This window comes from Pipistrellus kuhlii, unplaced genomic scaffold, assembly GCF_014108245.1.
Source record: "Pipistrellus kuhlii isolate mPipKuh1 unplaced genomic scaffold, mPipKuh1.p scaffold_m20_p_1, whole genome shotgun sequence".
Taxonomy (NCBI): Eukaryota; Metazoa; Chordata; class Mammalia; order Chiroptera; family Vespertilionidae; genus Pipistrellus; species Pipistrellus kuhlii.
In genome coordinates this window covers 118,790,434-118,808,823 of record NW_023425404.1, presented here as the reverse complement: position 1 = coordinate 118,808,823, position 18,390 = coordinate 118,790,434, and the positions used below count along the sequence as shown (strand labels likewise).

Genomic DNA, 18,390 nt, shown 5'->3' with positions numbered 1-18,390 from the left:
GATAACGGTTTTGCCATTGATCCTTTATAAATTACCCTCAAATCGAGGCTATGTGGTTGTAGCTTTCCCTTATTAAGTAGAATAAATGGCATTTTAACTTACTTAGAGACTTTACAGGCAGCCAGTCTATCAAATTGTATTACCAGAAAGAAGCTCAATACACAATATGTGTGCATAAGTTAGGATGATTTGTAGGAAAATAGCCCACATAGAGTAGCTTTGATTCCTATTTTCAAGGAAATATAAAGGAAAAGAGCAAACTGGTCTCTTAACATACATTGGATAATTTTGTTCTGTTTACATAGAGATAGACTTTCATTTCAACTTAGCTTATATAAAAAGACATGTAAATGTGTGCGGGGACCGGTTTGACTCAGTGGATAGAGCGTCGGCCTGCGGACTGAAAGGTCCCGGGTTCGATTCCGGGCAAGGGCATGTACCTTGGTTGCGGGCACATTCCTGGTGGAGGGTGTGCAAGAGGCAGCTGATCGATGATTCTCTCTCATCGATGTTTCTAACTCTCTATCCCTCTCTGTGAAAAATCAATAAAATATATTAAAAAAAAAAAAAGATATGTAAATGTGAATTACCTTCGTTTCCTTCCATCGCAACTAAGAGATGTAATCTGTTACTGGCAGAAACTTGTTTATCTCAGTTTATAGATTTCAAAACATATATATTTATATAATATGGTAATATCTGGTTAAAATTTATAGAAGTGGGTGACTGGAAATTTTTGTATCATACTTATTTAAAAGTGAATGTAATGGCTAAGCTCAATACTGAATCCATCCTCTTACAGATAGTAACTAAACACTGGGCAGGATGAAAACAGCTACTGAAGGAACAGGAACAAAAGCAGGCAGATACTGGGGGCTGGGAGGCAGGTGTTTAATAAAAAGAAGGCCGTGGGGTGATCATCCCCAAATTTTCAGATGAGTGGCCTGAGGTCAGCCACAGTTGACAACATATGATATGACTAAAACAGTGATTATAAGATTTGTAATCTTTCTGGCAGTATGAACACAATAACAGAATTTAGGAAACCACAAGCTACTGTAAAGTAAGAAGAATCACAAACAGGGGAGAGCCAGGAGGAGGAACCACAGATTCTGGAACCAAGTATTTGCCAGGAAAACTCCAAGCAACCTAGTAGTTAAGGATGAAAGAACTGAATTAAAATCTAAGCTGCTTCTCAAGAGACAAGTGTGTAGTTTGAGACCAACTGAGTTAATTGCTTTCTATTATATAACAGAAAAACCAGTCGTCTTGGGAGTAATATGCCACAACCCAAGGTGTCTATGACATAACATTTAAAACATCCAGATTTCAATCCAAAGTTCCTCAACACATGAAGAAATAGGAAAATCTGACTCATTCGCAGTAGAAAAGACAATGAACAGAGACCAAATCCAAATGACCCCGATGTTGGTAGCATTCAAGTATTTTAAAGTTCCTATTATAACTAAGCTCAGTGGTGGAAAGCACTGGATCCAAAAGTGTGGCCCAAAGGCCAGCTCTCTCAGAATCACCTTGTTGGAAATACAAATTATCTTACTCAAACTGAATCACTAACTTTGGGATGAGGCCCAGCAGTTCTGTGTTTTTAAAGGCTTTCCAAATGATTTTGATATCCTCTAAAGTTTTAGAAGCATTGATGTTAAGGTAAATATTCTTCTAATCAATGAAAAGATAGGAACAGAAGTAGATGTATAAAAAAGGGAAATTCTAAAACTGACAAATGCAATATCTGAAATAAGCAAATTCATTGAAAGGGCTTAATAGCAGGACAGATATGAGCAAGGAAAGAGTTTGTGATATTGAAGACAGAAATTATTCTGTCTGAAGAACAGAGAAAAAAGTTGATATGGGGTTGGGAGGAAGATGAAGAGAATCTTAAGGATCTGAGGGACAATCTCATGTGTAACTGGAGACCCAGAAGTGGACACAAAAGTGGAAGGAAAAAATATATGAAGAAATAATAATTCTTAATTATCCAAAGCAGCTGAAAGATCTACATTTACAGGTTCAGGAATCTCAGTGAGCTCCAAGCAGCATAAATACAAAGAAACTCTGCATAGTCAAATTGCTGATAACCAATAAACATAGAAAGAAAACTCTTGGAAGTGTCCAGAGAAAAATAATACATTTCAAATAGAGGAATACAGTTTGAATAATAACAAGCTTTTTATCAGAAACAACAGAGGCCAAAAGAGTGTGAACCAATTTCTTTAGAGTGCTATAAGAAAAAAAAAAAATTCCAATTCTATATTCAGTAAAAAATACAATTATGGAATTACAATTCTATATCCAGTAAGAATGAAGGTAAAAATAATACACTTCACCCTAACCGGTTTGGCTCAGTGGGTAGAGCATTGGCCTGCTGACTGAAGAGTTCTGTTCTGCTCAAGGGCACATGCCTGGGTTGCGGGCTTCATCCCCAGTAGGGGCATGCAGCTGATTGGTGATTCTCATCATTGATGTTTCTCTCTCTCCTTCTCTCTTCCTCTCTGAAGTCAATAAACAATATATTTTAAAAAATAATAATACACTTCAACAAAGAAGATATACCAATGACAAAAGTGAAAACTACTCAATGTCATTAGTCATAGGGAAAATGCAAATTAAAATCATAGTGAGATGCCACTAGATTTACCTATAAGAATGGCTAAAATTTGAAAAACTGGCAGTATCAGTTGGGAGGATGTTTATCAACTGTAACTGTATACACTACTGATGGGAATGCAAGATGATATATTTGAAAATAATAGAGCAGTTTTTTAGAAATATATACACACTAGAGGCCCTATGCACAAAATTCATGCAAGGGGCTCAGCCCTCGTGACCCTGGCTTCCTCTGGAAGGTTGTCTGGCTGTTCAATCTAATTAGCATATTATACTTTTATTATAGATTTACCATATGGTCCAGCAATCCTGTTTTTAGAGAAATGAAAACAGTGTTATAGGCTGCATTATGTCCCTCCAAAATACAAGCTTTAAAGTCCTAACCTCAGGATCTCAGAAAGTGACTGTATTTGGAGTTAGAGTCTTTAAAGAGGTAATTAAGGTAAAATTAGGTCATATGGTGGGCCTTAACCCAATACAACCAGTGTCCTGATAATAACAGCACACACCACATGCTTGGCGGAAAGAACATGTGGAGACACAGGGAGAAGACTGCCATTTGCATGCTGAGGAGATGGACCTCAGGAAAAAAAACAACTCCACTGACACTCTGTTCTCAGACTTGCAGTCTCCAGAACTGTGAGAAAATAGATTTCTGTTATTTAAGCTACCAGGTCTGTGGTATTTTATGGCAGCTGGAGCTGACTAATATATTAATGTTCCCACAACAACATGTGCTTAAATGTTTAGAGTGGCTTTACTCACAAGCACCAAGAATTGTAAACCACTCAAATGTCTCGCAACTGGTAAATGATGGACAAACTGTGGTACATCTACATAAACTACTCAGCAGTAGCACAGAATAAATTACTGATTCGTGCAATAGCGTGAATGATGCTCAAGTGCTGTTTGCTTCCTGAAAGAAGACAGACTCAAAGGCTACATAGTATATGATTTCACTTATAGGACATTATGGAAAAGGTGGAATTATAGGTGCAGAAAACAGATTGGTGGTCCAGGAATCTGGAGCCTGGGAGGCGATAATTACCGAAAGGCCAGTGCAAGGGGTTTTGGAGGTGAAGGCATCGCTCTGTATCTCCATTGTGGTTGTATTCATATTCACATTCATTCAACACATGTTATTAGGCACCTGCTGTGTGCTAAGCAGAGCTCTAATTTCTAGGATACAAATGAAGAAGGCATGGTTCTTTCTTCATGAGTGGCGGGAAAGACAAGCATGGTAACAGACTGCTCGTCTTATAGATAAGATTTGTGCCTGCGCGTGTGCCTGTGTGCGCATGTCTGCTTCCTCAGTTGGCCAGCTTTGTTGATGCACGCTGGTACCAATGGCTCAGTCTCATTTCTCTCTTTCAGACATCATTCAGCCGGGGTTTCACAAAGAACATGAAGCTTGAAGCCGTAAACCCCAGGAATCCAGGAGAGCTCTGTGTGGCCTCTGTCGTGAGGGTGAAGGGGCGGTTGCTGTGGCTTCACCTGGAAGGTAGGCCCGCTGTGTAACCATTCTGGAGAATTTAGGATCCATCCAGCACGTCTCAGAAGTGTCCTTTTTATGTTCCTTTTACTTAAACAGCTCTTAAATTATTCAGTGTTCTCAAGTAAGTGAAACTAATCAAATACAAATTTGTACAGAGGCTCTCATTTTAATTTAATAATTTCATGAAATGAGATGCTGGAGTGATAATTATGTTTGGAACACAGTGGGTTTTTTACATCTATGATTATAAAAGCTAATGTCACAATTAAATTAATATGAGTCACTAAGACTGGTATTTGAGGTCTTGGTTATTATGAAACTTGGTAATTATGAGGATGGAATTGCATATTTTAATGTGAATAATGCCCTTACTTTGGTTTCTTCCATAGTTATTTAATTTTTCCTTAAAATACTAATTGGAGATGACTTTCTCCCCAAATATACAGGCCAAAATAGGTTTATACTTGTAATACAAATAAATAATACAATAATTAATAAAAAATAATACAACAATAAACTGTTTTGCATATTTATAAAGATAAACATACTTTTGCCCACCCCTCTATAATAAACAGAATTCAGGCTTGTTTGTTGGTGTTTAAACTGTTCTTTATAGCTACCTTTTACTTACAATTATACATATAATTCACAGAATAATGTACTTTGTAAAGAAACCTTGATCAGTTAGAAGACTGTTTTCTAGATGTTATATTTTCAATGAGAATTGAAATGAATTTGATATCCAAGGTTTTCACATCTTTTTGTGATTTAAAATACTGAGTAGTTTTTTTTTTATTGTTTGTTTTTTAGTTTCACAAACTCAATAGTTATTTCAAAATAGTTATGAAAAAAACAGTAAGACTAGATATGAATAATAAAGTTATGTTAGCTTTCCTGGTCTATATTTTAGATTTTTTTTAACATGCTTGTATTACCATTGGACTAAAAAGTTTGGAAGGTCATAGAATTTCTGCTAATCTCTTCATCCTTATTTCATCAGTAATCAGGTCTAACAAGCATTGAAAGTTTTTAGCTAGGCCTACCATCTCATCAGCCTTACAGTTCAGGAGAGTAGGAAGGGCAGAGAGCAGTCATTTTAGCTGAACATCATAGGTATTGTTAATTCCCAGAAAATAGTTTAAAACATTACCATGGTTTAAGATTTCCAATCCTATATAATAAAAGGCTAATATGCAAATTGTCCCCTCTACGAAGAGTTTGACCAGGGGTGGCTGCCTGTGGCCCCTCCCACTGGCTGGCCCCACTCCCTATTAGCCTCCCCCACCCCAATCAGGGTTGGGGCTGGTCATCCAACCTCCCATGGTCCCTCCCCCATCCAGCCTGTCCCTAATTGGCCCCAATTGGGCAGGCCAGCTGCACCCCACCCCTGCATGAATTCGTGTGCCAGTTCTCGAGTTTGAAATAAGAGGAAATTCTCAAAAAAGTTGATTGCTTTGTTTTTCAAATAAAATGGCCTCTAGTGGAAATAGCCAAAAGGTAGACACAGGCATAATAGTGATAATTCTGCAACCACAGTAATTGTGTGACCTTATTTTCATTACTGCGTGCAAAGTTGATTCCATTGCTCTTGGAAAAATAGGAACTCTTGGATGATTTTGAATCCCTTAATCCAGTGTTTCCCAAAGTGTGGTATGCATACCCCCAGGGATACGGGAAGAGTTTGGTGGGGGTATGCGTTGCACCGGAGTTTGGTGGGGATATGCACTGCACTGTGCTTAGCTGTGCCTAATTCTACGTTCTCATGAGTACAAGGGGTACTCAGCATTACGAAAATTTTAGAAGGGGTACACATATGTCAAAATTTGGGAAACACTGCCTTAATTGAACATGCTACTAACTTATACTATGCTAAGCTATATCATGAGATTGGAATCTTGTTTGCATTATTAATTTGAAAACAAAAATGGAAATGTTCAAAGCCCATGTATTACCATTATTATTGAGCACATTGTGGTTAAAATTATTTGGCAGTCCTAATTTGTTTATATCCAAATTGCTGTTTTTCTTTGGATATAAATTGGTGGATTTATAGCAAACTAAATACAAGTCAGTTCATGGCAACACTTTTGCTTATTCTTCAGAGTGCTTTTATTCTGTAATAATGAATTAGTTAGGCTTCTAAAGAAGGCCAGAAAGTAAATTATACATTTTTCCAGGCCGTGCACATTTAAAGAAAAAAATTAAAACCATCTGTTGACTATCATCTACCTGGAATTATTGGTCAAAATTATGCATTTGTCTCATCAAATAAAGTAAATTCCACTCAGTCTCCTTAAATGGTCTTAAATTTTATGTTTTATTTTGTTTTTGGTTTGAGTCTTTACTGAACATTTATTATTTTATATAATAGCAAGCTTGCTGGTACTTAGTTCTCATTATTTCAGTTTCATGTAATAGTATTTTCTTTCCTCAGTCCTGGGGACAAAATGTTAGAGATCCACTATGCTCACTTTGTGCCTGTTAGAGTATTTTTATAATGATGGTAATGCTGATTATAGACCATTTATTTGACACTTTGAATTTATAAAGTACTTCATAACAATTTATCAGTTATATTTGTGCATTAAATTGATTTGAAGTATTTCAACACATGCCTAATTGACCACTTGTAGGTCATTAAAAGGGTAATTTTTATTTAATATTTCACTTTTCTTGAAGTCAGATAGTTCTTCAAGTGTTGAAGGGGGAGCAATGAGTAAATTACATGAGATTTGTGTAATATTATTTTAGGTGCATATTTGGAAAGAATCTCAAGTTCTCACAAAGCCACTGATAGTGATCAAGGGCAGTTTCTGATGAAGGGGCTTTGTGTTTTCGGAAGGACATTGTTGTGCTTTCTCTATGGTAATACTCTGCTTTAGGTAACCATGTGTACCATCCTCGCATTATCTATAGAGTAGAAATGTTAACACACCCAATATTGCAGCTACACAACACTGCCTCACACACTGGTTTTTCTGTCTGTGTTCTCAAAATCCAAGTCAGTTCACATACAGTTCAGGTCATTTTCTCCTGGGACAAATAGGATGTGGGGATTCTGTTCATCCTCATAGCATGTTTACTCTCTAAGAAGGTTTACATCTTTGCATTGTCTTCTTGGTTTCCCTTATATCATTATTATTAACACTAGTGGCCTGGTGCATGAAATTCGTGCACAGGGGGTGGATGTTGGAGTGGTTCCCTCAGCCCAGCCTTCACACTATCCAATATGACATTCCTCTCACAATCTGGGACCACTGGCTCTTAACTACTCACATGCCTGCCTGCCTGATCACCCCTATCTGCTTCTGCATGCCTTCCTGATTGCCCCTAATCCCTTTGCCTGCTTGCCTGATTGTCCCTACCTACCTCCCCTGCTGGCTTGATCTCTCCCCCAATTGTCCTTTGTTGCCAGCATTATCTCACCTCCAACTACCCTCCTCTGCCAGCCCGATTGCCCCTAATTGCCTCTGCCTCAGCCCCCACCACCATGGCTTTGTCTGGAAGGAAATCAGACATCTGGTCAACCTGGTCTAATTAGCATATTATCTTTTTATTAGTATAGATAAATTATAGGATAGGATTGCTTAAATGGGAGGGGGTTTTCGGCAGGAGGATATGCTCTTGGCAGACAAAAATACATAATTCCAATATCTGGACTGATAACAGCCATATACACTATATTGCCAAACCAGTCATTAAAAAATTGAACTGCATATCTTACACCTTACACCAAACAACTGTTGCCCTTAAAACCCCTCCTCAGTCCCTACCTTAAGTTCTGCCTTTGCAGTTCACCCAGATTTGGTTCTGATTGGTCAACTTGTATGTCAATCAGCATCAAAAGCTCTGCCTCCCAGGCAGCCATTTGCTCCTTGCAATTCACCCTGATTTGGTTCTAATTGGTCAATTTCTATGCCAGTCAGCATTTCTGGGCCTATTTCTGGGCCTGATCAGAAAGGTGGGGCTGATCATCAGCCCCCACAGCTGCTGGTGAGACCCAGAGAGAAAGAGAGGCAAGGGCTGATCATCAGCCCCCACAGCTACTGGTGAGACCCAGAGAGAAAGAGAGGCAAGGGCAAAGCCTGGCTTTGATTAACAGCTGCCATGTACGCTATGGATCAGACCCTACTTCTCTTTCAGGGCCTCTCTTTGGGTCTTATCTGCAGCCCCCACAGTAGTCAGTGCTGGGTCACCATGCCTGCAGTGGTGGAAGTCAGTGCTGAGTCACTGCTGCAACCCAGCACTGACTGCAGGACTGACTTCCAATGTTCAGTTATCCATTTGGACATTTTGGACATTGTGGACCCTGGCTCTTTATATAGGGAGGTAGGTAGGTAGGTAGGTAGGTAGATACTTAGGTGAGAAATAGATAGATAGATAGATAGATAGATAGATAGATAGATGATTTTCTCATTTAGAAGAGATGCAGTGGACTCCTCATTCCTGAATATGAAGTATTTTAGATTTTTAGCTGAGGCAGAAATGCCTTTTACGTCATAAAATGAATGGAAACTAACAGGCTTAATTTTTGCTAAGTTATTTAGCTCTTTTGTTACCACTACAGTAATTTTTGTGGAGAGCTTTAGAATATGAGCATCAAAGCCTGGCTTTGAAATTTGGAGCACTGTTATGAATGAAAACAGACAGGGTATTCCTGATGACTGTTTTTTGCATTGGGAACATCTAGAGAGAAAGATGTCCTGTAAGTTTTATTACCCATGGCTTTCAGTTCCATCTAATAAAAGAGTAATATGCAAATTGACAATGGCTCCTCTACACCCACAAGCCACAAATACTAGCCAATCAGAAGCTAGTATGCAAATTAACCCAACCAAGATGGCTGTGGCCACAGAGCAAATTGGAGGTTTGGGTTTCCCTGGCAATGGAGGAAGCCAAGCTTCCTGCACACCCTGCCTGACCCAGTCCTCCACTCAAGACTACAAAGTTTCAATTAAAAAAGATAAATAAATCCCAACAAAAATGGCTATGGTCACAGAGTGAGCAGGAGGCTTGGACTTTCCCACCGATGGAGGAGGCCAAACTTCCTGGCCTGTCCTGGCCTTTGCTCAAGGTTACAAAGCTTCAATTATAGAACATAAATAAATCCCAGATAAAAGGGCCTCCACTTGGGTCACTGGTGGGTGTGACTGGCCTGCAAACCACCACAGGCCCATTGTCCAGGCCCACCCATGCCCCAAGGGAACCCCACCCTAATCTGGGACACCCTTCAGGGCATACCAGCTGGCCCCTACCCATGCACCAGGCCTCTATCTTATCTAATAAAAGAGTAATATGCAGATTGACCATCACTCCAACACACAAGATGGCTTCCCCCATGTGGTCAATGATGGCTGCTCCCATGTAGACACAAGATAGCCACCACACAATGGCCAGCAGGAGAGGGCAGTTGTGGGTGATCAGGCCAGCAGGGTAAGGCAGTTGGGAGGCACCAGGCCTGCAAGGAAGGGCAGTTGGAGGCTATCAGGTCAGCAGGGGAGGGCAGTTGGGAGGGACCAGGCCTGCAAGGGAGGAAAGTTGGAGGTGACCAGGCTGGCAGAGGAAGAAAGTTGGGGGCAACCAGGCCTGCAGGGAAGGGCAGTTGGGGGGGGACCCAAACCTACAGGGGAGGGTAGTTAGGGGTGACTAGGCCTGCAGGGCCAGTTATGGACAATCAGGTTGGCAGGGGAGCAGTTAGGCATCAATCAGACTGGCAGGAAAAAGTGGTTAGGGGCAATCAGGAAGGCAGGTAGATGAGCAGTTGGGAGCCAGCAGTCCTGGATTGTGAGAGGGATGTCCAACTTCCTTTTTAAGCCCAATTCTACTGGGATCGGGCCTAAATGGGCAGTAGGGCATTTCTCAGGGGTCCCATATTGGAAAGGGTGCAGACTGGGCTGAGGGATACCCGCCCCCTCCCATGCACAAATTTTGTGCACTGGGCCTCTAGTAGTGTATAAATTTCAATCTGTGGATCATGTGATGTATAGTTTTGGACAGTAGCTTTTTAGAGTCCAGGATTACATCCTTCCCTGTGAACTTCACATTCCACATTGACAAGCACAGAACATGCAGGGCCCCGTTCACATGTTGCTCTGGGTTTCCGCAGGTGTCAGCCAAAGTGAGCAACGTGTGGGCTCTTTAAGCCTGTGTGCCTCATGTAGAATTTCAGTGTAGGTATTTAAACACAGGATTTGCTCTCTCCTTTCTCCCTCTTAAGAAATGCATACTCTGTGGAATTTTCCAGTGCCAGTTTTTTATTTATCTGATTTTTTCCCCTTAGTTTCTTGGCTGTGGTGAGATAGACCTGGTACGTGCTGTTCTGCTGGTGTCCCTTTGTCCACTTGCTTTGCTTTTTAGGCATCATCTAAGATGGGAATGCAGCCCTGCACTTTGCAGGACAGTCCCCTGACCAGGCCAGGCTTGCAGGGCCATATCCTCGCCCTCTTCACCTGCAACTAGCAGTGTCCTAACCCGGCTTACATCTGTGCTAGTAGGATGATGGTGGCAGGTTCAGGCCTTTTACTTCTGGAGCATGGACCTTCACATAATCCCGTGTTTGCCCTTGCCTTTTTTCTATTCTCAGCTATCTCCTGGTGTTTCCAACTCGTAGTTGTTCTGATTCCTGCTTTCTAAAGAGTAAACCTGTAGCCACCAGCCTGGGTGGAGGTGTGACCTGCTGTGCAGAGTTGTCAGTGTGTTGAGAGGTCTAACTGCTTCTTGGAGAGACTTTCAACCAGTCTTTTCTCAGTCTAGCCGCACCCATCCCTTGCCTCCACGCCACTGCCTGTCTCGGGGCCGGCAGCCTGGACTGGCTTGCTTCTTGCCCTCCTGTCCTCTGTACTTTGAGGACTCTCAGTTACTTGGTGAATAAACAAATAAGGTGAATAAACAAATAAACAAATATACTAAGTATGGTTAATTGAGTTTTCTGCCTGTGCATCAAATAGCAGTTCTGTGCTAACTAACCCGTTTCTGCCTGTGGCACAATTTGATTCTATGTCAGACATGGGGATGAAGGCCAAAACCAGGGTAAACATCAATAAATATTTTGAAACATACAAATCTTAGGTTACATACTGAAATGGTAGAAGCTTATTCTTTTCAGCAAGTTAGCTGATCAATAGTTTCATTTTTAACATTAAGTAACAAAGCAAGACATGCATTGTTCGCTCTGCTCACCTGTTGGGAATGTCAGTGGATAAACGGGAGGCATTTTCAGTACTGACTCACACACCTGGCATGGCAGGTGTCGTGCCCCTTTCCTTAAGTAATTTCCTTTCCATCTCCATTTCCCCCTCACATCCAGTCTTCCTTTTGCGAAGAAGTACAATATACATTTCCATCCCTTGCTTTGGTTGTTTTTGTTTTAAGAAAGATGTTTCTTTTTATGTAAGTTCCTCTGCAGTCACGTGCAATTCCCCAACTTTCAGAGATCTTAAAAATGTCCTTTGCAACATTTGGCCTACCTTGATCTTTTTTCCAAAGTCTTCCTTCTGTCTTCTCCGGAATACTGGCTGGGCAGCTTTCTTTTCCCCACTGAGGATTCCCTGGTTGAGGTTCTTGTTTTCACCTTTGTACTGCTTTCCTCACATGTAAAGGGCAGAATTCTTCAAATCTTTTCTTCCCTGGTGCCCATACAATCTCATCTTTCTCTGTGCATCAAATAGCAGTTCTGCGCTAACTAACCCGTATGCCCACCACTCTCAGCACTCACAGGCATAACCCCATTTTTGCCCACCTGCAAAGCACCTCTGTGTGCACATCAGCTTGGTATAAACGTTACTATGTTGCCCCTGTGTTTGCTCTTCTCTTGGAGTTTTTTATCTGACCTGGTGGCACCACAGTCATCCAACTTAGAAATTCTAGAATAACTCTCATTGTTTACATCCCACAGCTCCTGTGACCAGGTAGTCACTTGGGTAGCTCAGTGTCCCTGGGCAGCTCTCTCTTCTCGCTGCCACACCCCAGGTTAGGTCTTCATCCCTTCCTCTTAGGATTTCAGTAGTCCCCTAACTGCTTTCTCTATCATCTTCATGGACTCTAAGAGCTGGTTTTGTAAAATGCAGTCAATGCCTTTCTTCTAACACATGTGGAGTCTGTATTTCTTGTGGAGCCAAGACTCAAATTCTGGCTTTCAGCAACACACCTGCTTCCTAGATGTGTGATTATGAGGACTTTTTTAGTTCAAAATCCCTGTTCTTATTTGTACAGCACTATAAAATGTACATAATAATGGGTTCTACTTTGGAGGATGCTGTGGAGATTAGCTGGGAGAATTAGTGTCTATAAAGTGCTCAGAGTTGTGTTTGGCCCGTAATAGTCAGAGCCCAGTAAGTGGAGGTGGTGAGGAGCGAAAAGAAAGGTAGTGTTCTTCCCTGAAGCCTTACCTCTCTGCATAGAGCCTGTGTGCCATCAGAATAGACCACTCAGGTTAGCATCCTGATACCGTGGTTGGTCCTGCGAGACATTGCACATGGCTGTACTCCCGTCCTCACCTATAGCCTGTCGCAGTGGTCGGCACTTCTTCAAAATAAACTCTGCCAGGCCAAAAACCAACTTAAGCACATGGGCCATGAAGTTTCAATCGCACTGTATGTGTGTATCTGCGTGTGATATTTTGTGGAAGAGCCACACTCAAGGGGCCAAAGAGCCGCATGTGGCTTTCAAGCCGCGGCTTGCCGACCACTGGCCTATCATGGAGCATGGTGTTCATACTCGAGTTCATGGGCTCACTCAGTGTTTGCTGAATAGACATGAGGAATAAATAAAATTTGTGGTCTCTAATGAGAAAATGATTTAGGATACAACAGCCCTTTAAGAATTGTTGTTTTTTGAACCAAATTTTGAATGATGAGAGGTACTTTATACTTGTAAGTTAAAATCTAAAAAACGTCTTGGTCAGTTTTTTTCATATGCTTGATTCAGTACCAGGAAACTACCTTCCATATTATAATCAACTATCAACAGAAGTCCTACTAAAATGTAGATTCCTGGCGGTCTGCCTTTTAAAGTCCCCTCCCCAGGTGATTCACAGGCACACTGGAGTTTGTAAGGGACCCTAAGGGGGTCAAATGAACAGAGTGCGGCAGGTTTCAAAGAAAAGTCTGTGAGCCAACCTCTTCTCTTTAGGATACCAGGGGCAGATAACTGCCCCATGATTTGTGAAAAAGTCAGGTGGTTAATAAGCATTTCACTAGACTTGCAAAAATGAAACAGAGGGAAATGCAAATGTGAAAAGAATTACATTTCTAGTCAGGGTGGGTTCAAACCATTAAAGAGGTGCAGCCTGAAGAAGGCACTGTTGAGGGAGGGGGGGCTGCTTTGGCAGATCAGCGTATGCAGCAGAATTTCCTGCCCTCCGAGAGAGTGGCCCCACAGTGGGAGCTGTCCCTGGGAGCAGGCCTTCATCACTCCAAATCTGCTTTGTCCCCCAAACTGTCGTGCAGTTAGACAGGTTCTTGGTGGCCAGCGACAGAACTGGCTCTGGCTGTCTCAGCAAAATGGGAATCTGGGAGGAAGGCCTTTGGATGGCGGCTCCAGGAGACTTTGCAGCAGGAACCAAAGCGAAGTTTGGGCTTTCAAGCTGCCCGTTGTGAAGAATGTGACTTCTGACTGACCACATGGTGGTTCAAAAGGTCTGAGCCCGACATCATCTGCCTGCAGACAGAGGGTAGATCTGGCTATTCCTCTTTGTGGTAGGTGGCAATGGCTGCCTCATAATGGAATTCTGCAGAAATGATATAGGTTGATAAGACATGATAGATAGACCAAAAACAACAAGCAAGGGAGTGGGGCGGGGACTTAGGGGACAGGGAAGGTGAGATGGAGGGGGAGGGGGAGAAAGCTGCCTACTTTTATATTCTGTCTGAGGCTCTGGAACTAGACTACTACTTGGATTGGAAACCTGGGTGTTCTACGTGCTGGCTGTCTGATCTTTTTCTGTACCTCAGTTTACTGATCTATAAAATGGGGATGAAAACTGTCCCAATCTTTTAGGGTTGTGGTGCAAATTAAACACGGAAAAGAGCTGTAAATAGTTGTACTCCTGTGAGTGTATATGTCTCTCTTGCCACACACGCATATTGAATTCCATTTCTGCAGTTTTCCTTTAGGTTATCTGCATTCTGTCATATCTGGATCTTTCCAGTCACAGTTTTGCTCCTCTCTTTATTCCTTGTGAATTTAGCTCCGTAGCTGACAAAGGGATACTCTAAAATCCTATTCCTGGATGGGCATCTGACAATGGGAGAAGCATGACAGATGGCCCGTGGGGTTTCCAGCACCCAGTTCTTGCTTGCTCACCATAATCAACCAGCTCTTCATCCTTCTAGTGGTTTACCTCTCAGTCACATGCTGAGACCATCACTATTTGGTGCAACCTGTTACTGTTAACAAGGCCACTGAGCAAGGTTAACTTGTTTCCTTAAATACCTTTGCCTTTCTTCCCATTCCAGCTTTTACCTGAGATGGAGGAGCCGTCCCAGTTCTAGTACTGGAGTCAATGAAAATAAACCCTCTTTCTCACAGTTAGCTCTTAGTCTCTTCTCTCACATCCCTCTTGTCTCCAGCCCCCCAGTAGCATCTGCTACTCCTGTGCTCGCCCATGTTTGTTCTTTTCCGTAGTTTGCCGGGGATGAAGCCATTATGTAATGTGACAGGGCTGTGTTTCCAAGATTTTAGCATCACCACAAACCATCTTTTTCTTTCATCCTGATGTTCTGAGTAGAACAGGTCACACTCAATGGCAGGGCTCTGAGTCTGCTAGGTTAAACCCTGCAATTAGAAGGGCAAATAGGATTTTGCGGAAGTGGAGGGTAGCCGCTGATCTGAGGACACAGTCTCTGGATACAGCCAATTGCAATATTATTTGAAGGTTCCAAAGTGATTCTTACAAATTTATTTTGCTTTCCCGTCTAGATTTATTTCATGCACATATAAAAAAATTTTTTTCTTTTTAAAACAGATGGTAGCCTAATATATATACAGAATATTCTGCACCCTGCTGATCATTGTGTATTCAACTATACATACATGTTTTTACATATAAGTATATAAAGAGGTTTCTTATACGTTTTTCATAGCAGCAGGATATTCCATCTTATGGATATGTAATAGTTATTTAATTTCTTTTTCATAGATGGAGGATTAGGCTTCCTGATGGTTTTTTAAATGAAGGATCTGGATAAAAACAAATAAGTATAGTCTATATTGACTTGATGCAGCAGAAATAAAGTCAGAGATTAAGCCATGGTCTTGTGCCATTTATAAGAGTTTTTTTCTGTGAAACAATAAATATATTATAGCAGTCCTTAGTGGAGCATCTAGTTTTGCATACGTGGTTTTGGAAATCCTAGAATAATCAATAAAAGAGCATTGTATACATTTTTAATGGATTATAAGAAGTTATGTTCTAAAAAACTCTTCAGAGTCCAGCAAGATGTATCCAGATTCATAAGGTTGATAAATAGAAATAAAGAATTAGCACCTTCATTCAGAACAGAATTGGAAATCTTTCCTGGATGACAGAGAACCCACTTTTTCATTCGTTTTTGCCTTAATGGGCTAAATTTGGGGGTGGGAGGAAGGCAGGACTATAACTTTCCTAAGGATAGGGTAGCTGACACATTGCAGCTCATAAATATTTGCTTAATTGAATGGAAAGCATGATCAAAGAATTTTAAAGTATGGTGAAGACAGCCTTAGAAATGTATTAATGTATACATTGTTATAGAGTGTATATATTAAAGCATTAATATGATGTGATGTTTGAACTAGCAGAACATTGGAAGACAAAAGTCATAATTCATGAAGGAATAAGCTATAAAGTTCAGTTAATGCTGCTTTGACCTTGAAAAGTTATTTGTAGCTAAATATAAATATGGAAATAGAAACATATCTAGTAGTTGAATTCAATTTGTGAGCAAAATTGTTGAGCAACTGGGAAACAAACACTATTTTTGTGAGTTTGAAGACTAAGAACCTCTTTATCTCCTGTGTAATAGAAAAATAACTCAACAACCCTCTTCATTGCAACCTCTCCTCCTTTTCAGAGGCTCAGCTAAGATGCGAATTTATCATAGGTCATTATGATTATGAAACAGGAAGTAGGCAGATACCCACTAAAAAGACAATGACTCTGGCGTGACATGGCCAAAGCCTACAAGCCACAGACTGAGTTCAAAATAATCAATTGCAATCAAACTTATAAAGGAACATGTTCCCTAGAGAAATTGTGTCATCTGTTTTCACTGCTCTTAATTGGTGTTGTAGAGAAAGTCATGTTTAACTTTCATTAGCAAAAGACTGATCTTTGCTTAGTGCTGGGTGAAGAATGTCTTGGTGGTTTAAATGTATATCCTGTGGCCCCCACATGAAGCTCAGCCATGCTTCTTCAATTTCAAAGCTATTCTTAGGAAAGGAAGGACGAGACTCTTTCCCTCTGCTCGCTTTTCTGGCAATGCCATTGTTTCTGGGTTACTTCCTCCTCCCAATTTCAGTCACAAGATCTCTCCTTTCCAGAATCCCCACTCTATTTGAACCCCTTGTACTCTTGCTGTTTTATATCTCAGGCATTTGTGCCTATCATAAGGCTATTGCCAGTTTTGTGTTTAATATCCAGGAGTATGTTTTTCTCAGTTTCAGGGATGCACAGTATTTTCCTTCTATCTAGGTGTCTTTTTTGGTGTAACCTGTTTGTACCTATTGTCTTAACTTTTCAATGCAGGCCTGCAGACTCCTGCTCCAGAGTTTATTGTTGATGTTGAATCCATGGACATCTTCCCAGTGGGCTGGTGTGAAGCGAATTCTTACCCTTTGACCACACCTCACAAAATAGTTCGTAAGTATTACCTAGTTTGAAGCCCAGATGGATAACCTCCAGGGTTGGTATGAATAAATAGACAATTTTGTTAAGATAGTATAGCCAAGTTGTAAACATAGAAAAGATGTGTGTTGTTTTTTTTGTTTGTTTGTTTTTTAATATATTTTATTGATTTTTTACAGAGAGGAAGGGAAAAAGATAGAGAGCTAGAAACATTGATGAGAGAGGAACATGGACCAGCTGCCTCCTGCACTCTCCCTATGGGGGATGTGCCCACAACCAACATACATGCCCTTGACTGGAATCGAACCTGGGACCCTTCAGTCCACAGACCGAAGCTCTATCCACTGAGCCAAACCGGTTTCTGCTAGAAAAGGTTTTAAATTTCCCACAGAACACTGGCTTTTTAAATCTCATTCATTAAGTTAATGAGATGAACATTTCACAGGTTGACAAAGTCACAATGATGAGACAACTGAAGGTCACAGAGAGGCAAAAATAAATATCTGGAATCTTCTCTCTGTTTTGTAGACAACTCATTATTTTTATTAAAAAATTAGACTAACTACTATATTTTTATATTATCATATCTGAGAAAAGACTACTTTTTCTCATGAGGTTTACCCCAAAGGAGTCATAAATGGCCCCAATAATTTAGCAACATAGATATAAACACTAAACTATTATCAGCACTAATTGACCAGAGAAATGTCAACTGTACTTTGAAAAGAGCATTACATCACATCCAGTACCAACTTAAAACAACATTAGTGGTTAATCAATCCCACAATACACGCACTTAAATATAGGGTGTCCCAAAAAATGTATACACACATTTTGAATAATTATAAAGATAGTGTTTATTAAAATACATTTCATTTTGAAAATTGAGCTATCACCTGCTGAAGTGTGTATACTTTCTTTGGGGACACTCTGGGTGTATAGCAGTGTGTGTTAAGGTACATTTTTATAATAATATGTCATTATCTTGAAAAGATAACCTTTTGAAAATCTTCAAACCTAATAAATCTTGGCATTAAGTATTCTACCATAGCTTTGTAAAAAATATTATTTAAAATTTTGGTTTCTTAAAGATAAGGGGTTTTAATTTTTATAACCCAGATTATATTTATTATATTTTAAATATAATTTATATACTAGCTTTACTCCTTTCTGGCAATATACTTGAGTATATATTACATGTACACTAGTACATTTATGTAGAATCTCAGAGCATTGATATAAAGAAAGTTCCATCTCACATTTGGCCTTTTATTTCCTTATGTTTCCTGATGTCAACAGATTTTGAAGGGAACTTAGAGTCCTCCTATTTGATATACATCACTGTGTGAAATAAAGGAGGTAGCTTGGATTATAGACAAAGTGAATTTTAAAGGATTCTTCTCTCTCAGATACCATACTGTTCAGTGAGACTGACCTAATGAGAGTA

General features: G+C 40.4%; 1 protein-coding gene across 4 annotated transcripts in view; it reads left to right on the top strand.

Annotated features, from left to right (window-relative positions):
* Positions 1–18,390, top strand: part of SFMBT2 (Scm like with four mbt domains 2) — a 201,255-nt gene that overhangs the window by 148,221 nt on the left and 34,644 nt on the right. For all 4 annotated transcript variants that reach the window (XM_045588599.1, XM_045588594.1, XM_036461294.2 and 1 more), the window contains 2 exons: positions 4,000–4,126; positions 16,845–16,958. In XM_045588599.1, coding sequence (XP_045444555.1) covers positions 4,000–4,126; positions 16,845–16,958 — 241 coding nt within the window. The remainder of the gene's footprint in view (positions 1–3,999; positions 4,127–16,844; positions 16,959–18,390) is intronic.